Source organism: Podarcis cretensis (genome assembly GCF_951804945.1).
Source record: "Podarcis cretensis genome assembly, chromosome: 13".
NCBI classification, from domain to species: domain Eukaryota; kingdom Metazoa; phylum Chordata; class Lepidosauria; order Squamata; family Lacertidae; genus Podarcis; species Podarcis cretensis.
The window spans coordinates 21,607,881-21,630,035 of record NC_137182.1 but is presented as its reverse complement, the minus strand read 5'-3'; the positions used below and the strand labels follow the sequence as shown (position 1 = coordinate 21,630,035).

General features: G+C 46.2%; 1 protein-coding gene across 1 annotated transcript in view; it reads left to right on the top strand.

Annotated features, from left to right (window-relative positions):
- The first annotated feature begins 829 nt into the window (after nucleotides 1–829).
- The window catches only part of DLX4 (distal-less homeobox 4), a 33,277-nt gene continuing 11,951 nt past the window's right edge, over nucleotides 830–22,155 (top strand). The window contains exon 1 of the mRNA XM_079950027.1: nucleotides 830–1,643. Coding sequence (XP_079806153.1) covers nucleotides 1,259–1,643 — 385 coding nt within the window. The 5' untranslated portion in view covers nucleotides 830–1,258. The remainder of the gene's footprint in view (nucleotides 1,644–22,155) is intronic.

Genomic DNA, 22,155 nt, shown 5'->3' with positions numbered 1-22,155 from the left:
GAAGCCTGACTTAGTCCTAGCCACAAACAGAAAACAATGAGATAGTTTTGTTTTTTTAAAGAAAACCTTTCAAGCAGTTCCATACTTGACTCAACATACTATATTAAAAGGATAGAGAAACCATACCCATCAATAGGGCAACGCATCTTTCAATTGTATTATGCTTTCTACAGCTCTTTTAACTATTAAATCTTAAGGGAATTCTCTTCCCCCACCACCCTAAGTGTGTTGACAAACTTTTCTATCTGGATTCCTCTTCATTTCCCCAGAGGGACTTGGAAGGGTGAAGGGGACTTGTCCAGACCTGTCCACACGGCGTTTTTCGCCATCTCAGCCCAGGTCCCCATCCTCCCCCGCCGGACCTAATTATTTACTGTGTCGTTTTTTCTCTGAAATTTCAGATACTCCCCAAGCCAGCTCCCCTGCTGCCTCCCTCCCTCCTCCCCTGCCAGCCAGCCCCGCCCACTCCCAGGGTTGCCAAACATTTCAGCCCTGGACTTCCCTTTCCTCCCTTTCCAAGATGGGCGAGGAAAATAGGACAAGCCCCAACCTGTCGCTGCTGCATCCCTAACTTAGGCTCCCTGTGCGTGTGTGTCGTGGGTGCGGGGGGGGGGAGAGAGAGAGAGAAGGCAGGAGGTAGGCGTGGCTTCATCCCAACAACAGCTGCCTTTCAAGCCGGCGCTTAATGAGGGGTGTCCCTAGGGGGCTCCGTGACGTCACTGAGCCTCCCGAGCCAACCGGGAGAGGCGGTGGGCGGGGCTCGGCGGGGAGATGAAAGGCGGCGGAATGGAGGCGCGAGGGCGGAAAGGGAGCTACCCCGCCCCCTTAGGCAGCTCTTCGCCCTCGCCGTCTCTTTCGCGGGAAGCTGGCTGGGCGAGAGGGCGCTGGTGCGGGGAACTTTATTGTTTTGGGAAGAGGCGAGGAGTGGAGCTCGCTGCTTGGACGTGAGCGATCGGCGGCGGCCTTATCAATATCAGTACCGATAACAGTCATAATAATAATAATAAGAATACTAGCAGTGGCGGTGGACTTAGCTTGATCTGGGCAAGGAGGAAGGAGTCGCTGCCCCAGGCATGAGGTTGTCCGGGCCCCACGCCGCCGCTGCCGCCCCCAGAAGCCGCCGATCCTCTGCTGGAACCCGGTAGTCCCCTCCGCCCCACCCCGCTCCGCCCCAGCTCTTGGGGGGCTTCCTCTGGATGCGGCTGCGCCTGGGCGCTGCCCGCTCCGTCCGGCTGCCGCCAGCCCCGCCGAGCTTTGGATGATGACGATGAACTCTCTGGCCGAGAGCTTGCTGGGCCCTCCGGACCCGTCCAAGGCGTCCTTCCTGGACTTCGGGCTCGGCCCCCCACCTCCCTCTCCGCCTCTCCATCACCAGCAACAGCAGCAGCAACCCGGCTTGGCGCCCCCTTACTCTCTGCAAGCGCTGCAGCCGCCGCCGCACGACGGTGGTGGGGGCGGCGCCTTTTCCCCCGGCGCAGCCTCGTACGGCAGACCCCTGGCTTACGCCCCCTACCCCGGGGCAGCCGGCAGCAGCCCCCACCACGCTTTCTACCACCACCACCATCACCACCACGGCGCCTCGTACTCGCCTTACCAGCAGACCTCCAGCGCCCTGGGACACGGGACGAGGCTGGAGGAGACGGGTAAGGCGAGGCTGGCTGACTTGGAGAGGGGAGGGGGGTCTTGAAAGGGGGAGAAGGGGGAGAGAAGCATCCCTCTGGGGCAGCGAAAGCACCCCCGGCGCGTAGTCTTTCTCTGACTTGATCCGGAGTAGCCGGCTAGGCCGTTCACACGGTCGCCGATCCGGTTTGTCGGCGATCCGGATCAAGGGCTGGGTTGCGGCGCAGTGACGAGTAAACTGCTGGAGGGGGCCTGCTCGCCTAGTGTAAGTAGCCTTGGCATAAGCGCCGGTCACGGCTAGCGGTTACAAGGCCCCCGTTTTCCGTGGGCAAGCACAAAAAGTCTGAAAAGGACACGTAGTAAAGGGGTCGCGAATGTGGATGCCTTGAGAGCGATGAGTTGGGGGAGCTGATCTTTTGACTGGGGAGGCAGAACTTGGGGGGAAAGACCCTATGTCTCCGGTAGCGTCTAATGCCAAATTTGGCAGTGTTGGTCAATTCGTTTCCCCTTTCCATCAAACCCCCATTTAATACGCATTTAATACATACACGCATATAAATAAAATGTTGCCCCGGCATTGGAACCAACTGCTAGGGGCAGAGGTCCCTTCGGTCCCTTCAATAAAGCAATTGAAGGTCCGCCCCCCCCCTTAATGGGCATTGCCATTCAAATGCTGTGCGTGCACTGTCTTGTGATCGATTATATGGGGCGGGATTTACCTGCCTCCCCCCCCCCCAATATTTTATTCAAGTTGGCACCCCCGTGCCCCGGTATCATCAGCGAGGATGGGGAGGGGTACCTAGTGAGCACCTGAGGTGAACTTTAAATCGGATTTAGGCTTCATGCAGCGTCAAGCCTGCACTGAGTCCAATGTGCTAATGGATTAACACCTGGTCTCTCTCACTCTGCATTTCTGCCCTGTATCAGTCAACATTCGCAAGTGTGGGGATCTCAAACCAGCATCGATCACTTGTGGAAAACACCCACTTTTGATTGGGGTGTTGCAGAGGACCCTATCTTTTGTATACCCTCTAGGAAAACCACCTGGTTTCCATCCAATGTCAGCTGGGCATAGGTAACTGAGAGCCACTAATTTCAGTGGACTTGGTTAGATGCAACCCACCGGCCTACAGCGGTAGAGAAGCAGTTGGCAGCTTCACAAATTCAGTTGTGTTCTTAGGTGCAGACCAAAATGCAAATCAGAAGCCTGGTGGATGCGGGAACTGTACAAGGACTGTGGTGTACAGCTCCGTGCACATCCTTTGCAGTTTGCAAGTCTCTTTCCCGTCCACCAAGTCTGGATACAGACATTTTACTTGGAATAAACCTCTCCCCTGGCCACCAGCTGCAGAGAGGCTCATGGGAGGGGCTACTAGAGCATTTGCCCCATGGGGCAACCCACCTGACAGACACCAAAAACATCACCAGGAGTAGGTTGACATGACTAAATCTCTATGGACAACGAGCGTTCCTCTTGGGGCAACAACCTTTGCAGTTATCTGAACATAACTGGGGGCTTGTAGTCACTGGAGATAAGTTCCTCTGCTCCTGATACCCTTTATAAATAGGATAGTATTTGGTTTCTTGGTTGTTGTTTTTTGGTTTTTAAAATCATTACGGTCATCTTCAAATGTATTTGAAGCTGCCTAATTTCAAGAGGTTTGGCGAGACGACCCCGTTGGCTCCCTTCCAACTCTACAATTCTATTATTCGTATACACTTAAGAGTATTTGGACAGGAGTATCCATGTCTCAGGACTGTTGGAGGTGGGGGAGGGAAATTTTGGAGAGATTGATACCTTCCAGGCCCAAGATGCTGTTGCACCTCTCCTTTAATCCATAGGTTGCTGTGGGTAAGCCCTGGTCTTTCTGCCTCAGTCTCCCTGTCTGGGAAATGGTCAGAAGGGTCACAAGTGCCACAGAAGAGGTACATAGGCAAAAGAGGATAGGAGGGGTTTAGATGTGTGGTGTGCAGGCTTTTGGCAACCCCTTTAGTCCTCGTCCTGAAGCTGGAGCTCTCCTAACTGCAGTTGTTCACAATCACCCTTTGTTAACCCTCTTCTCTTCAGTCCTCTCCTGTTTCCTGCTCTGTTCAGATCGAAAGCGCCTGCAGGCAAGGCCTTGTTGCCTCTTGATTGTATTGCTCTGTAAAACTGCCATGTACCTGGATGGTGCTGTGTAAGTAACTTGCCACAGGAGGATGAGGGAGGTTCAGCCACCCAGCAAGCCTCATGGCAGCCCTTAGACTGATGTTCTGGGGCTGAGCCCTGGCTGTTTTCAGTTTGTTCCACCCTTTGCACATGGGCAGAGTGCCTTTTGATCCAAGACGCTTCCTCAGCTCCAAGACAGGATGCTACACACACACTTACTTTATGTCAGAAATGGGATACAGTCTGTGGCCCACCATGCAGGGAGAGATATATTCCATCCCCAGTACTTTAGGAAAACTTTTCTTTTGTATTTTTTTTTTGGGGGGGGGGGTATATCTCTTCCAGGGACGCGGGTGGCGCTGTGGGTTAAACCACAGACTTGCCGATCAGAAGGTCGGCGGTTTGAATCCCCGTGACGGGGTGAGCTCCTGTTGTTCGGTCCCTGCTCCTGCCAACCTAGCAGTTCAAAAGCACAAAGTGCAAGTAGATAAATAGGTACCACTCCAGCAGGAAGGTAAACGGCATTTCCGTGTGCTGCTCTGGTTCGCCAGAAGCGGCTTAGTCATGCTGGCCACATGACCTGGAAGCTGTCTGCGGACAAACGCCGGCTCTCTCGGCCAATAAAGCAAGATGAGCGCCGCAAATCCAGAGTCGGCCACGGCTGGACCTAATGGTCAGGGGTCCCTTTACCTTTACCTATATCGCTTCCATTCACAGCTCCTTCTTGACACATTTGATGGGCAATTTTCTTTCTCATTCCTCCCCCTCCTTCTGACATACTATCAAGGGATATCATTGGAATGAGTCCCTATCCGTTCTGGGTAGCATTTTAAATAATTTTGACAAAACCCAGATGCTTGCTCAGACGACGAGGCAAACTCTGCAGAATCCTTTAATAGGAAACTGCTTGACTTGGTTTCTTCCAAAGAGGGCATGCAAATATATTAATATTTCTCTGGCATGTTTTGCATTGCAAAGGGGCTTCTCTGTTGCATGCCATCCCCAACCAACTTGGCTTTAAACTGAGCTCCCAAACCTAAGAAAAAAGAATGTTAGATGGATTCATTCCTGAGACACTGAACTGCAGTGGATTTGTAGATGTTTTGTTTGTTTTAGGGCCTGCTGCATTTTGAAAAATTATTATTGGATTTAAAAGAAGCAATTGATCTTCCTTTCTTCTTTTTCTAAAAAGCCATTTAAAAGTCATCCGGTGGTTCATAAATGGGAAACATATGAACGCTGTAACTGAAAACATTGTCAGTTGTTTAGATTTTTTGTTCTAAATCTGAAATGGAAATGCTAACTTTTATACTTTTAATTTTTTATTTAAATGTGATTTAGACAGAGGACATTCCAAACCCAGTCCTCCTCCCCCATTTCCTATCTTAATGAATTGGAGTGGGGTGGGTGCTTCAGAGTGCAGTGGTAAAATGATGTCTTATGCATAAGATTTAAAAAGATGCATAAGAATATTCTTGAATCAGCTACAGGACTGATTTATTTTTATTTTGAAAAAAGGATGCTTTAGAAACAGGATATGCTGAGCCATTTTCAGCTAGATAGTCTGGACTGAAATTAACCCATAAAATTAGCTCCCTTCCATGGGTGTTTCTGTTCAACTTTTTTGTGAAACTGGGTCCATAATGTTAAACTTGGGGGGAAATCCAAGTTAGACTTAACTCGTTTCTTGATTATTAAGTGTGTGTGTGAACTTGGGATTTTTCGATTGCACCAATTCTTACATCTCCAGTCGCCCTAGCAGAATGTTTGTAATATATTGCCATTTCCAATACAGCTCTAGGACCCGAGTGGTAGAAAACACGGCTGTGAAACGGATGGGCTCCCGCGCTTGGCTCTCTCGGTCTGCATTTTCCACTGCCCAAGCAAGGAATATGCATTGTTTATATTCAAGGAATATTTATGCTATTAAATTTACAGACAAAGCAATGCTTCTCATCTTAATAGCTGGAGATGGGGAGGAGTTGAGTTACTACCCCCTTGACTGCCCAGGCAATAACAGTGCGTCTGAGCATGCACAGAGTGCTTCTCCATCAACCCCGAAGAACAATAGGCTGCCCTCTTGAAACGAGGAGTCCAGGCAGCTCTCAAACCCCCCCGCGCGCCGCTTCTTCAAAAGAAGCCCTGAATTATAGCCAATAATTTGTTTCCTCGCAGCGTGTCTTGTTTATATATTTGAATCCCCAGCCCTCACCCCCCCCCCACAAACACTCTTTTTAATTGGCACCTGTCAAGATCAGCAAGGGAGATAGAAGATGTCTTTATGGTAATTTGAGGCAGAATTGCAGCATCACGGAAATCCATTTGCAAGCGCTGCCCTCTCTGTTTGGTTGAAGAGCAATTTCGATTTATTAGGCCGGCGTAGATCGCACGCACCGACGGCTTAATTAATGATTAATTAATAATTAATTGGAACGCGCCGTGGCGCTACAATTCGAGGAGGCGATGATTACTACTTGCCACAGGGGCAACCCGCTTCCATATCGCTTAATCATGCAATCCAAGACTCCAAAATTAAGAGGGATCTTCCTAGCTGGCGCGGCTAGCGGAGAAAGACCGTTCATAAGATTCCGTCCCACCCCACGCGCAAACACACAAAACACGTGGCCTCGGTTTTCTTTTTGTTGCAGCCACCTCAGAGTTACCCAGAACGCTGCCTCAAGACAGAAAGGGTCGCCTTATCCGTCGGCGCTTCCCAGCTCGCTGCTGGGCCCGTTTACTCGGAAGTAAGCGCCTCTTGAGTTCAGTGAGACTTGGCCCCAAAGCACTATGTTGGGTAGGTCGCGAGCTTCCCCACGCCCATTGAGATCAGTAAGACTTAGGCCGCCTGGTTGCGTCCTGATTGCGCGCGATCCTAAACGTGCTTCCTGGCGAGAAAGCCCCGCTGAAATCCCAGGAACAGATTTCTTGACGAAGCGCGGTCAGCTAAGAGGTGTCAAACGATCCTGGCTTTTGATGGCACCAGTTGCTGTTGGTTAGAAACAGGAGGTTGTGGCGGCTTTCGAATGACACAGAGCTCTTCGTTAGGCAAGAGGTAAATTAGTTCTCAAATTGGAGGAGAAGTGGTTCCTTTGTCATGCCGTTTACTCCTAGGTAAATGGGATTAGGGTGGCGCGTCAGTCTAGCGAAACAACATGATCGATTTATTAGAATTGTTTTTACACCGAGTGTAATCACGTTTGCAGAGCAAGGCGGACTACAATGGGCGCGCACGTATACAATCCGCCTTGCCCTGCGAATCTGATTGAATAGCAGGTCGGACCTTCTTGTTCTTCTCAGGAGTAAACCCCATAGACTTTAACAGGGTTACTCCTAGGTAAAGTGTGTTGCACGGCAGCGTTAAGGCTGTCAAATCAATTCTGTTGGGATACTGAGAATTATTAATATCTCACATCGAATACAACTGATCAGTAGAAAGGACTTTATGATCTGAAAACAGAGACAATGTACGTACTTTTGTAACCCAAGGAAATCATTAATGAAAACAATGTTTAAAAATGGTTTGGAAGCATTGCGTCGGAGCGCGCAATTTTCCACAAATCGCTTCCGTTTAAACGGGTGCGCGCTTGTAGAAGAGGAACTGTGCAACCCTATGCGCGTCTACTGGGAAGTAAATCCACTGTGTTCAGCGGATTGCGCAGGAATAGGGTTGCAGACCAGTAGCGCAACGCTTGGGAGAATCCAAGTGACCTGTACAGAGGATTTTTTTTTAAAGCTGCAATCCTGTGTGCATTTAGTTGGATTGAATGCAGTGGGACTTGCTTCCGTGTAGCATGTGGTATGAGCCGGGGAACCCTGGCTTCAAAAAGAAATCCTAGAAGTAATTCCGTTGTCGTTGTTATTTTAATGATTCGCCTTTCAGCCCGAAACTTCCCAAGGCGGCCTACAAACAAATGCGTTAAAACGCCACTCACCAAGAGCCCTTAAAACCAATAAACGTTGACGCCAGTGATTCCCCCCCCCCCCCCAAGGGAGGCTGATTCTTTTATTACAGGCTTGTGGTATGGGGGAAGAGGCGGCTGCAAAATCCCTTTCAAAACAAATACACTAATAAATGTGGTATTAAGACTTTCAATTATATAATAATAAAATTAATTGAAAGTAGTGCCATAAATTGCGGTGTGTCGGAAATGTAAAAAACAACACCTCCAAAAACCCACAAACAACGTTAGCGCGGAACCGTGGCAAGTCCTGGTTTTCTGGCTTTGAAGAAGAAAATAGGCAACATAGCGGCCCTTTTGATGTTTTTATATTTAAGCTTCAGCAGGTGAGGGCGTTTAAAATCAGCATTAAAATCGAATCCGTCAGTGCAATGAGTTTTGGGGCATGGAAAGGCAAGATAACCCGAATTGAACCGGGTTTTTTAAATTATTATTATTATAAAAGCATGACCCTACGCCTACTGCGGAAGAGCTTGGCAGAAAACACACCGGTCTCTGGAATAAGTAAAAGGCGAGGCCAGGAGTCCGCTTGGCTTCATCCCAGCAACCCCAGAAACGTTCGCGGAGAATAGAGACACCGCGTGGAATAATTTCGGCCTGTGCGTCCCAAGTAATTTATTTAAACCATTTAATAACCTCTCCGTTTTATTTTTCCTTCGGAAAGGAGCCGTGAGCAGCAGAAGGCTTAAAAACAAAAACCCTCGTTGCGCGTGCACAGGGGTTTCCTTCCGAGGAAGCGCGCGCGGGATCGCCCTGTAGATCATTTTAGTGGAGCAGAGGCGATCCGAGTTAAAGAGCGCTTTTAAGAAAGCAGAAATCGCTCACCTGTCGTTTTTAAAACCAGCGATCTGGTTTTGTGCGCGCGCGTTTTGGCGTGAACCCGAAAGCCCCGCCGTTTCCACCCGCTGCGCATTCCCTCCCCCCGAAGGCCTGCAGTTTAGGCGGTGTTAAATATCAGGTTAATTTCGCTGCTTCATTTCTGTTCGGTTTCTTGGGCTCGTCTTGTGGTTCCTCCCGGCTGGCAAAGCAAGCTCTTCCTTAAGGAGGAAAGTGTTCTTATGTGGTTAATTTCAAGGGTTCCATTTAATCCGCGCTCCAATTCCTGAGCGTCCTCAAACCTGGCTAATTAAAATCTCGATTTAAAACCTGACATGGTGAAATGAAGATGATTTCATGCAGTCAAACCGTTGCTGCAGGTTTGTGCTTTCGACGGGTCGTTATTTCTATGAATCATCCGAGCGACCGCTCTGGATGTGTTAAGTTTCTTGAAGGGCGCTTTCGTTTCCAGACTTTCTCCTCGCCCCCTTCCCTTTTTTAAATTAGACAATGAATGAATAAGGCCCTGAGATCTTTCTTCCAAACGCATCGGAAGCCCCCTTCAGTTTCAAGACGGCTTGACAGAATCCAAGTGTATGGGAATCTCTTAGAATAAATGCTTAATAAACAACAACAACAACAAAACAACACAGTAATAATAATACAGTAATAATAATACAGTAATAATAATACAGTAATAATAATAATAATAATAATAATAATAATACAGTAATAATAATAATAATACAGTAATAATAATAATACAGTAATAATAATAATAATAATAATAATAATACAGTAATAATAATAATAATCATCTTTACGCAGGACCGAGAGAATCTCCATGCTGAAATGACCCTGCCAGCCATTATATTTAATACTGAGCTAGGTGAGCCAATGATCCCACTCAGTGATCTCTCCTTAGAGTTGTTGTATATTAATAATAATGTACAATAATAACAATATATTAACACGACGGCCACCTGTGGTTGCAGGTGTGTTAGTCCCACCTAGCCTAATAAACAAACAACACCCCCCCCCCAAAAAAAACTTCCATGTTCTCTCAGGGAATAATTCATCGCCCTGGCTCTACTAAACTTCAGATATCTGGTTTTATTACGGTTATTGGTTTTATTTTGCAAACCGCCTTGTTTTTTGTGCAGTGAAAGGCGGTCTCCAAAGTCTTTAAAATCAAGATTTCGGCAACTGTGTTTCAATACTGGCAGACCAGATTTCTTGCTTTAGAGAACCAAGAGTTTAAGAAGCGGCTAGTCGGGTATGATTCCCCCCCCCAATTCTTTTTTAGCAACCCCAGTGTTAGAGACAGCGGGGAAACGGTCAACTTCGCCTGGGGTGGGAGGCACCTGCGTTGTAGGCTCCGGCGGGAAGTTCTCCTGCGCAAGAGCGCGAGGTTGATTTGCAGGAGAACCACCGGCGGATTTGTGCACCGAGACGTCACCTTGACGGTCTTTTAAAATCAGTTGTGTGCGTGCAAGGTCGGTCGCTTGTGATTCCTGTACTCAAAGGAGTCCATAACTGGCTTTTACCATTCGCGTTCAGAGACATTTCTGATCATAAAAGTTGTGGGAAACTTCAGGATTTTAGGTAAAATTTCCATTAGAGAGCATAATAATAACAATAACAATAAAATTTTATAACACATATTTATATATTAGAAATTATATATATTATATATTCACGCACACATTCAGATCTCCCCCTTCCCCCGTTTAAGTTTCTGAGGGCCTCGATCCTCGTGCATCTACTCCTTACACACGCAGCCAATCCACGTCCCCCACCCAGTAGATCCTTCAGCATAACAGAACACAGCCATCCGAAGAAAATCTGGCAATCGATAAACTAAAATAAAATCATCGGTTGGATCCAGACCGAACTGGTCCCCTTGAATTACAGTCTTAACAATTTAAATCGCTCAAGTCACGGCTTAGTTCCAACTGATTTCGATGGCAACTCCTCAAACCCCAGCCATTGTATACTCTGAAGCAAGCCCCATTTGACTCCATGGGACTTACTCCCAGGTAAATGGTGTGCTTAAATACAGCATTGCAGCCTTGATCTCAATCCAGATTTACGCGTGCTCTAATTGATGCAGAAATATTAAGGCTTTTCTTAGACTGACTGGAGGGGCGGTGTTCCATTTTCTTTTTCTTCGTGTTTATATTTATTAAACTTTTTTTTTTAACGTAGACACAGGGTCAGGCGCCTTGATTTTTTCTTTTCAACTTAAATTATTCCTTAAGGGCTCGGCACTTTAATCTTTCTGACTAGCTGACATCTCGTACTTCGTGGATTGCGTGTAGGCGGTCATTATTTAGGTCTCTCCTCGTCTATCAAAGACAAGCGGCGTCTTCAACCGGTTTATAAAACCACAAGAATTGTGTATTATTTTTTTTAAAGAGGGGAAAGAGAGCTTACTTTTCACTTTGGCGGGGTTTGCGCAGGAGAACTCCCCCGCTGTTTTGCACTGCTGGATTTCAAGCAGATAAGAAGCGCGCTCCTACGCGCGTTTACGCGCAAATAATTTCCATTGAGTCCAACGGGAGTGAGAGCGCAGTTTGCGCGGCCCGCGCGCTTTTACTCGGGAGTAAATCCCATAGAAAACAAATGGGGCTTCCTTCTCAGTAGACAAGCCGTGCGAGATCGCTTTGTGGTTTCCTTTTGGAGACCGTTTCCGGTAGAAATGAAGTGGACAGGAGCAGTCTACTCAGAAGTAAACCCCATTGAGTTCAAGGGGATTTGCTCCCACGTAAGCATGTGGTCGGTTGCAGAATAAGCTGGCAAAAGAGAGAGAGAGAGAGAGAGAGAGAGAGAGAGAGAGAAGCGAATTATATTTAATAAAGGCTCGTGCCCAATATTCGCCAGTTAAACTGCAGCCTGCAGTTAAATTAGTGAAATTCGGAGTCCCCACCCCCGCAAATTGTGTTGATATTATTATTATTATTATTATTATTATTAATCCATTTGAACCCAGGTATTTTGGTTTAACCAAGCAAGGCCGATCGCGTTTATTTAATAACATTAACTGGTTGTGTTGGTATCAACAGAAAAGGAAAAAAACTGAACAGAGGATCTTCTTGATGAAACTGTGTGCGTGTGTTTTAACTGAGATCAACAAAGTACAGCCCTAAAAAAAATTCTTATAAATTTCCTTAGGGGAAGAAGAGGGGTGGGGAGGACCACGTGGGCGGGCCCAGGTAACCGAACACCCTGCACTCCATGCAATTATTGGCCCTGGAACAAATAACTTTCTTCACCTGCGAAGCTCCCGCTCCCGAAGTGACTGCGGCTTGTTTACTTTGAGATCTGTTGCGACTCCGGGATTGACAGCCAGAACCGACGCTTGTTTACCGCGAACGAAGGTCTCCCGGGATTGACAGTCCTGAGAAATAACTGCATCCTTTACTCAGGAGTAAATCTGACCGCCTACGACGGGATTTACTCCTGCGTAAGTGTGGACGCAGTGGTGCTGTGGTCTAAACCACTGAGCCTCTTGGGCTTGCGGATCAGAAGGTCGGAGGTTCGAATCCCCATGATGAGTGAGCTCCCGTTGCTCTGTCCCAGCTCCTGCCAACCTAGCAGTTCGAAAGCACACCAGTGGAAGTAGATAAATAGGTACCACTCCGGTGGAAAGGTAAAGGGCATTTCCGTGCGCTGCTCTGGTTCGCCAGAAGCGGCTTAGTCATGCTGGCCACATGACCTGGAAGCTGCGGACAAATGCTGGCTCCCTCAGCCAGTAAAGCCAGATGAGCGCCGCAACCCCAGAGTCGTCCACGACTAGACCTAATGGTCTGGGGTACCTTTACCTTTAAGTGTGGATAGGGTTGTAAGCCTTTCATTGCTATCCCTATCAGGTTCAAGAAGTCCAGAGCAGCTTGCTCTTGAGGAAAACCTTCCTTGGAGGTTTTCAAGCAGAACTTGGGTGGCCGTCTGTCATGGATGCTTTAGTTGAGATTCCTGCATTGCGGGGGGTTGGACTAGATGACCATTGGGTCCCTTCCAACTCTATGATTCTATGAAACAAGCTCTGGCCGAAACCACCTTCTAATCTAGCTTCCTGGTCTCAGAGCTGGCCAGCCATGTGCTTATGGGATGCCCACACAAACAGGACAACCTGCAACATTGCCCTCTCTCGTCCCCAGCATACTGCCTCTGATAGCAGACATGGAACATAGCCATAATGTCTAGTAGCCATGGAAAGACTTAACTTCCATTCACTTGTCTAATCCTCTCCTTTTGAAAGCCATCTAAGTTGGTGAACATCGCTGCACCATCTTACAGGAGCAGACTTCGTGCTTTAAACCATGTGCTGTTAAATTTATTCCTCTTTGCTGGCTGGGTGGCCTTGGGTTCAAACCTTACAAGGGGAGGAAAAACTGCTCCTTATTATCCACTTCCCTCATTTAATGCACAAAATGTTACACACTTCCATCATGTGCCCCTTTACTCTAGGGTTCCCCTCCATAAAACTAAAAAAGGAAAAAAACCTAGAATCTTAGAATTGTATTAATAACACCAACAAGAATTTTATTGTTTATACCCTGCCCAATTCCAGCAGTAAGGGACGTGGGTGGCACTGTGGGTTAAACCACAGAACCTAGGACTTGCCGATCAGAAGGTCGGCGGTTTGAATCCCTGCAACGGGGTGAGCTCCCGTTTCTCAGTCCCTGCTCCTGCCAACCTAGCAGTTCGAAAGTACGTCAAAGTGCAAGTAGATAAATAGGTACTGCTCCGGCGGGAAGGTAAACAGCGTTTCCGTGCACTGCTCTGGTTTGCCAGAAGCGGCTTAGTCATGCTGGCCACATGACCCGGAAGCTGTACGCCAGCTCCCACGGCCAATAAAGTGAGATGAATGCCATAACCCCAGAGTCGGTCACAACTGGACCTAATGGTCAGGGGTCCCTTTACCTTTACCTTTAATTTCAGCTGTAGAATTGGAAGGAACCCCTTGGTCATCTAATGCTTAGCTTTGCACTTGTGCTAGCAGTTTTGTTGCTGCTTCTCATAGTGGAGTTTTCTGTATCCCCTAGATATTTTTGGTTGTGTTTTTCTGAACCATTTCCAGCTGTGTGATATCCTTCCTGAGATGAGGCAGCCAGAACCGTCCATGCCCTACCAAATGGGGTCTCACCTTAGCTTTGTACAAGGGCATGATGATATAAATGGCAGTTTAATTTTCAGATCCTTTCTAAATAATTCCTTTTTTATTATTAAATAATTTTTTATTAAATTTTCCATTTTAACAATCCAATCAAATCACATTAAATAGTCCAAATTATACAAATCATATAGTCCAAATATTCTGCCAAATTATAATTTTGTTTGGGGGGACTTCCCATGCTTCAAGTTCGGGGGGGGGGGCTCGGATCCTTTCTAAATAATTCCTACCTTGGAATTCTGCTAGGATCCCAGCTTTTCCATTTTAAGCTTATTTCTTTGGAAGTTAATGGGCCTTACTCCCAAGTAATGGCAGCTGTGCAGTGTGGCTCTGCCTTTAGTCAGAAATTAGCCCAGACAAGCATGCATAGGATTTTGCAGCTTTATAATGCAAGCCTGTACATGAATATTCGGGAATAAGCCCCATTGAATTCAGTGGAAGTTGCTGCTCAGTAAGTGTGCATAAATTTGCAGCCTTAGACTTGAAAGGCAGGTCTGCTTCTTCCTACTTTCTGTAAGTTACCTGAATCCCACCACCCCCAGTTGCCATTTTTGTTGTTTTTTTCCAAGTCAGTGCAGTGCTTGAGTCATTTATTTATTTATTTAATGCATATATATGTTTTAATACTAATATTTTAAAAAGAAGCTTTAAGTGCTGTACAACATTAAAAATTGAACACTATTATTGTGTTGTTGTTTTTTTAAAAAAAATAACCGACACAACATAAAAAACAGTGGTATAAAAGCATATAAAACCAGAATTTGGGGTATTTCGAAAAATAAAAATGGGATTCAATTTTATGTCCCAGGAGAAATGGAAACCTGTGTTTTTTAGAAGGCGTCTGATGCAACTGATAGTTGCTGCTTCAGGTTTCTGTAAATCCTTTTAGAGAGGAATGTGGATCAGGTGAATTCATTCCCAGTTTGATTACTGCAAAAGCAGCAGAGACCGCCCCTTTCATAAAGTCAGGTAAGGATGCATAGGATCAGATCCCACACTGTTTCCGGGGGAGGGGGGATGCTTCCCCTTCCTTATTTTAGGAGATTCTCACACCTGTCTTGGATCAAATATCCTGTCCAGTCCCACTCTTGGTCTGCCAAGATATGAAAACATAACACAACCACAGGCACTTATTTATCTGGCCAATTCAACAGGTGAAGCTTCTCTGAGCCGGAAGCTGCGGTGATGGGCTGAAGCTACACCACTTGCATTTCTGCCTTACCGTGTTGCTCTGACAGAGAGCTCTTGCTTTGTAAAAAAATAAAGGAAAGTAACACACCCCGGAAGAATGCGGAGTCTAAGGTGACCAAGATGAACTCATAAAGATAGAAATCCCAAAGGATTAAAATGTCCAAGCTCTTGTTATGAATTTATGTTCTAGGAAACCAAGATTATGAGAAAGGATGAGCTCTAGCTATGTTACTCTAGTGGAGTGGTTCTGTTAATTGGCAAGGATATGCTGTGAACTGTGATCCAGTGGAAGATTTCTTAAATGTTATTACTGGGTATTATTAAGTAGTGTTGGTATGATCCTCATCTGTATAGTTTGTCATACAGAAATTCAGATGGTAATCAGGCTGCAAATAAAATCATAATGCGTGTACATAATATTGCTTAGTGTTAAGAGTAATTACAGGCCTAGTAATCCTTGCAGTGGCCCTACAGGGAAGGGCAATATTAGCAGAGCAAACAGGGGAGGTGGCAGGGAATAGTTGCTACTCTTAGGCACCCACTTACCTGAGAGTAAGCTCCATTGCACTTGAGGGGACTTACTTCCAAGTAGATGTATGTAAGATTGTAACCCTAGGCACATTTATTTGGATACGCTATTGGGATGATGGTGGTGAAAGCAAGATAGGAACCAGAAATAATATGCATTTGGGTGTGGATTTGAGTTTTATCTTATGAAACTAAATTCTCTGCCTGGTGGATTTTAATATTGTTTCTGCTGACTCTATCTCTGCATCATTCATGTTAATAAAATGGATCATGTCCTCTTAAGATCAACTAACATGGATCTCTTACCAAGATAGGAAAGATTTATTGGCAAACATTTGGCTATGCTTTGCATAACATAAAAAGCCAACAGTATTATTATTATTATTATTTTATTATTTGCCAACAGTATTATTTATATGCTTTTACCATCAACATTTATGTGTCCTGGTGGCTTTTAACCATAACAGGTGCCAAATCTTATGGTCTAACCAGCAACCACGGCAGTTTTCCAGCCCAATTCTATGTACATTTACTTAGGCATGAGTATGCAGATTTCAGTAGGTCTTAACTCCTGTCCAGTTTTGGATTTAGGACCACAGACTTAGGCTATCGTTTTGTACCCGCTAACTAGGGAGGGAGACCCATGGAACTCAATGAGACTTGTTTCTGAGCAGAGGTCTGTGTCACTGTAGTGCTTTGCACTCTTAACGTGAGAGGGAAGACAGCAGGGCTTAACTTCTAACTTGGTGCCGCACAAAGATGTTTTGAGAGAGTGCAGCAGGGAGCATTGTGATGAGAAGTTAAACTTCCAACATTTGATTTTTAAAGCACTAAAGGTGGCTGGGGTGGAAGGGGGAAGAAGCTCTCCTGCCTAAATAGACAGAATAAAATTGAAAAGAGATGGGGGAAGTTTGTGTGTGTGTGGAGGTGAGAAGACACTACAGTGGTACCTCGGGTTACAGACGCCTCAGGTTATGGACTCCGCTAACCCAGAAATAGTACCTTGGATTAAGAACTTTGCTTCAGGATGAGAACATAAATCGTGCTCTGGTGGCACGGCGGCAGCAGGAGGCCCCATTAGCTAAAGTGGTACCTCAAATTAAGAACAGTTTCAGGTTAAGAACGGACCTCCGGAACGAATTAAGTACTTAACCTGAGGTACCACTGTATTGTGATTTTAAATTAAACAAACAAACAAACAAACAAACAAACAAACAAACAGGGGAATTATGTGCCCCAGATGAGATCCTATGGGATCCACACTGAAGTCAGCAGTTGGAGAGACAATAGCAATGGGTCCCAAGATCCCTTTCAATATTGCAGGTAGATCCTCTTCAGGGAACGATAGTAAACACAAATTCTCCAGAATTTTGTCCCATCCCACTTCTCTCTCCTAGACTATCCCCCGTGTTTCTGACAATGCACCCCAGGCTTGTGATCGAGGCAGTATTGAGCCTCTGGCGCAACACAAACATCTTTGTGCCATGACAGCAGTTCTTAGGCAACAGGGCATCTCAACCCCCTCTGTGCAATACACTTGAAAAAATGTTAAAAGCGGAGAGTAAACATTTTTTTTTTTTTTTTTTTTGCCAAAAGAAGCAGCTACTTTCTTACAGGGTGTTACTTCGTCATTTTGTTTGTTTGCTAGTTGAAAAACACAATAAAAACATGTGGCTTTATTGATTCAAAAACCATCTGCACACCATCCATTTAAAGCACGGCCACCAAAGAATTCTGGGAACTGTAGAATTTGCTAAGGGTGCTGGGAACTGTAGTTTGGTGAGGCTTGAACTACAATTCTCGGAATTCTTTGGGACAGGGCAATGTACTTTAAATGTATGGTGTATGTGCAGTAAACATTTTGTGAATCTAAGTTTGGCCTCATTGAGGGGCAGTATTTCAATATGAGTAGGAAAATGAGAGTACCCCCTAAACTTTTTGGGTTTTGTTAAAAAAGCACTGTTTGTGCATATATGTGTAAAGCCACTTTGGCATCTAAGTGGCATATAGGTAAAGAAATAATAATTAACTGTGTATATGCACATCTTGATAGTTAAAGGGAGCGGCCGTTTTTTGTGTGATTCCCCTGCCCCGAATCTTTCTCTGACTTGCCAAAACTTCTGTCTTCTGCAAGTGTTTGTCTTCTCTATTGTGGCTTCGACAGTAGCACATGGATGTGGTTTATTGAGGCGCCTAGGGAGTGTTCTTCGTTAAGCCTAACAGCTTGTCTTTTGCTTTGCACATCAATTGAGCTTCTTAATTAAAATTCACCCCGGTGAGAATTAAAAGCCGCACTGCCCAGGGACCTCTCCCCCTCGCCTCCTTCCCCTGACACAGTTTCAAGCCAAGATGAGGGAAAACAAGGCCTCTGATTGGACAGCGACTCTTTCCTGAAATTGTTTGCATTTTTGGGACTCTGCTTTCTTCTCCTCAATTACTCTCTCCTCCTTGGGGGGAAAGGAGCAGGTTTTTAAAAAACAAGGAATATAATGAGGAATTTTTTTGCATAATACAATCAAGTCTGGAATTTTTATGCAGAGTATGTCGGGTTGGAAAGAACTGAGAATGTGTGCTAGATTTTCTGTTCCCATTTAGAAAAAAGATGACCAGATTTGTTAAAATAGAATATAGGCTTTGCAACTCCAAAGGACAGAGGAGGAAAAATGATGCTGATCAACCACGCATTACAATCCTTAGGTTTTGTAGTTGGTAAATGATTTTTTTTTTTAATTGCCTGTTCTCCATGAGACTGCTGTAAAAAAGGAGAGAGATGTGGAAAATGTGAATTTCTAAAGTTGAAAGTTTTGGCATAAATGGAGGCTTTTTGTCTAAGTGTAATTGCTGTGCAGGGTGGGTGATTTTCACAGGGCTGTGACTAGGGAGGGAAGGGTTAAATTACCCTTCCTCCCCTAGTCCTTTAATGCACCCTCAATGCATTAAAAGAAACTCAATGAAAATTGCTTATCATTAAAATAAAATATTGCTTATCAAAAAAATTGTATTATCCTTACTCTTAACGCTGATGACATTGAACACTTTGAATTTAATGTAACATGGCACTGAGCCCTTTGGTGTTATAATGATTTTATTTCTGTCAGAGATGGTTTTATTATTATATAATTTTGCAGCACGGACTTGAATTTCACAGGGTTGCATCAAATGGACACATTTTGACTGTGGAGCTTTGTATAGGCCTGCAAAATGTCCTCCAAACTCCCCCACCCTCATCTCCTCTGCTGTTGTTTGCCGGCTGATTGGCAGCTGTTTCAACATATCATCCCTTCTAGTTGTTGCCTAAACTGGAGCTCCTTTTTCCTGGTCATGTGATTGAGACTTAGCCACCGTGAGGAAGTCACAGGACTATCATGTAGCCAATCAGATCTGGCCATGTGCTGACATCACAAAGCCAATTCATGGCAACCTTTCCTGCCATCGCTCTGAGCAAACCCTTTTACCACACCGGAATTGTCAGGCAAGGGAGAGGTGCCTACGGGTTGCCAAAGTTTCCCTGGAAAATTGCCTTTTGTGGGGACTCTGCTCGGTTTCAGCCGAAGAGCTGAAGGTGCTGGTATGGGCTGGATCCTGTTCCTACTCTGGGACTGCAGCCCCCAAAATGCTCCATTCTGGAGGTTCTGATGGCTACCAATGGCTACTAGCGGTAGCCTCTGCCCAACCACCATTGGGTGGGCAGTCTGGGGTGCTGCTGGCAGGGCTCCCCCACAGTCAGCGAAAAACTCCCATCATCAGAGCCAGGCAGGGCTGGGCAGGGAGACACTTCTACCACATCCAACATTTCAGGCAGTGCCGGATTTACGTATAAGCTAAACACCCTATAGCTTACGGCCCCACTCTCTTGGCTCCCCCCCCAAAAAAATGTAAAGGAAAAAAAACCTGGATGTACATTTCCAAAATATAAGATAAAAAACAAATAAAATAAAACCTACATACAGCAACAGTGTTTTGTGTTGTGTAGGCTCCTATGATGTAAGTAATGGGCCCCGCCTGCTAGCCTGCTCCCTAAAATATCACTGGTTTGCTCCTTTCTATATATAGGGTGCCTATATTCTGCATGGACTGGTTGCATGACAACATGTGCAAATGGCTTTAGGTACCTATGAGGTCCATAAATTACCATATAGCATATATTCAACTAAAAAAAAACAGTGACAATTTGTTGTTGACAAAAGACAGCTGGACATATAAAGGGTCCCATTACCTTCAGTAGCTTAGGGCCTCATCAAACCTAAATCCAGCCTGATTTCAGGTCGGGGTTAGATTGCTCTGTTAGTTCGTACCTTCAACCCTTTCTACCACAATTTCTCTTCCTATCTGTTGAAGAGGTTTTATCTCATGCTCAGTTCAGAAACACCGTTATGCCGCACTGCAAGGAGATTTATTTTGCTGTAAAATTTTAATGGAGGTGCCCTTCTGTCACTTCCTCTCTTCTCCCAGCTGCCCATTAGACTTGTGTTTTAGCAGGGCTTAAATCCTTGCACAGTGTTTAAATGTTCCGAGTCCCTTAAGTAGATTTGGGCACCTTTTTAAGAAGCACATTGAAGGTCCGTATATCATCACATCGACACTGCAGAGCAGGTTAATGGTTGAGGGTCTCTCAAGGGGTCTTGGGAGATGTAGTTCTGTGGGAGTGCAGAAAACTCACTCAACGTTGATGCCATATTTCTCTGAGGAAAATAGGGATGCCCTAAGGAAAAGCAGGACATTCCGGGATCCAATCAGAAACCAGGACGGCTTCTGTAAATCCGGGACTGCCCCTGGAAAATAGGGACACTTGGAGTAGGGTGGCCTTACGCCTGGAATTTCCCGGACGTAGTGGAGATTTGTCCTTCAATAACAGTGTCTGGGGACGCAGGTGGCGCTGTGGGTTAAAGCCTCAGCGCCTAGGGCTTGCCGATCGAAAGGTCGGCGGTTCGAATCCCTGCGGCGGGGTGCGCTCCCGCTGCTCGGTCCCAGCGCCTGCCAACCTAGCAGTTCGAAAGCAAGTAGATAAATAGGGACCGCTTACCAGCGGGAAGGTAAACGGCGTTTCCGTGTGCGGCTCTGGCTCTGGCTCTGGCCAGAGCAGCGATGTCACGCTGGCCACGTGACCCGGAAGTGTCTCCGGACAGCGCTGGCCCCTGGCCTCTTAAGTGAGATGGGCGCACAACCCCAGAGTCTGTCAAGACTGGCCCGTACGGGCAGGGGTACCTTTACCTTTACCTTTTTAACAGTGTCTGGGTGGGAATCGCTGGAATGTCCGGGGAAAACCAGACGTATGGCAACCAACATCGGAAATGTAGTTTTTGGCTCAAAAACAGGGTTGTTGTTGTTGTTGTTTTTTTAAAAAAAAACCCTTTTGTTTCTGGATTTTCACTTTTTGAAATTTGCCAACCCTAACATGGAGATTCTGTGATAACATGCAAGCCCTGATTATTTCCTCTACAATATTGTTGTTCACTGCAATGGGAATCCAGTAGCACACAGACGACTGGGCTGCTTTCCCCTGAATCACAAAGATCACTGGGAAGAAGGAATGTGGCACTGTGAAAATTATACAGTTTTCAAGATTCTCCATAGCTTCTAGAAGTGATGACATAGCAGGGCTTTAAATGTGTAGTGAGGAGGCAGCCATTCTCTGTATGCCTGACTGCCTTTGTATGCTTGTGTTACCAGAATCTCAGCCCTGTTCAGATATTCTTGCCCATTGCTTGATGCACTACCAAGTGATGACTTGCGTGTTTGAAGGAGCCTTCAAAAGACAGATGACAGCTACACTTTCCAAGGGAGGTAGTCAGGAAGGGATGTGCAAGAATGCCCGGTCCCTGACGCCCAGTTGATCCACATGGTCATTTTGGGGTCTTAAAAAATGTCTGTAGCCATTTTCCTACCCCCTTAGCCAGTGCCAGATTTACCATACATATAAGCTAAACAAGCTATAGCTTAGGGCCCCACTCTCTTAGGGCCCCCAAAAAATTTAGAGGGGAAAAAAAAAAGCCTGGATGTACATTTCCAAAATATAAGATATAAAACAAATCAAAGAAAACCTACATACAGCAACAATGTTTTGTATTTTGTAGGCTCCTATGATGTAAGTCCTATGATGGGACGCAGGTGGCGCTGTGGGTTAAAGCCTCAGCGCCTAGGGCTTGCCGATCGAAAGGTCGGCGGTTCGAATCCCTGCGGCGGGGTGCGCTCCCGCTGCTCGGTCCCAGCACCTGCCAACCTAGCAGTTCGAAAGCACCTCCAGGTGCAAGTAGATAAATAGGGACCGCTTACCAGAGGGAAGGTAAACGGCGTTTCCGTGTGCGGCTCTGGCTCGCCAGAGCAGCGATGTCACGCTGGCCACGTGACCCGGAAGTGTCTCCGGACAGCGCTGGCCCCTGGCCTCTTAAGTGAGATGGGCGCACAACCCCAGAGTCTGTCAAGACTGGCCCGTACGGGCAGGGGTACCTTTACCTTTACCTTATGATGTAAGTAATGGGCCCCGCCTGCTAGAATGCTCCCTTAAAATATCACTGGTTTGCTCCTTTCTATATATAGGGTGCCTACATTCTGCATAAGGGACACGGGTGGCACTGTGGGTTAAACCACAGAGCCTAGGGCTTGCTGATCAGAAGGTCGGCGGTTCGAATCCTCACGACAGGGTGAGCTCCCATTGCTCGGTCCCTGCTCCTGCCAACCTAGCAGTTTGAAAGCACTCCAGTGGGAAGGTAAATGGC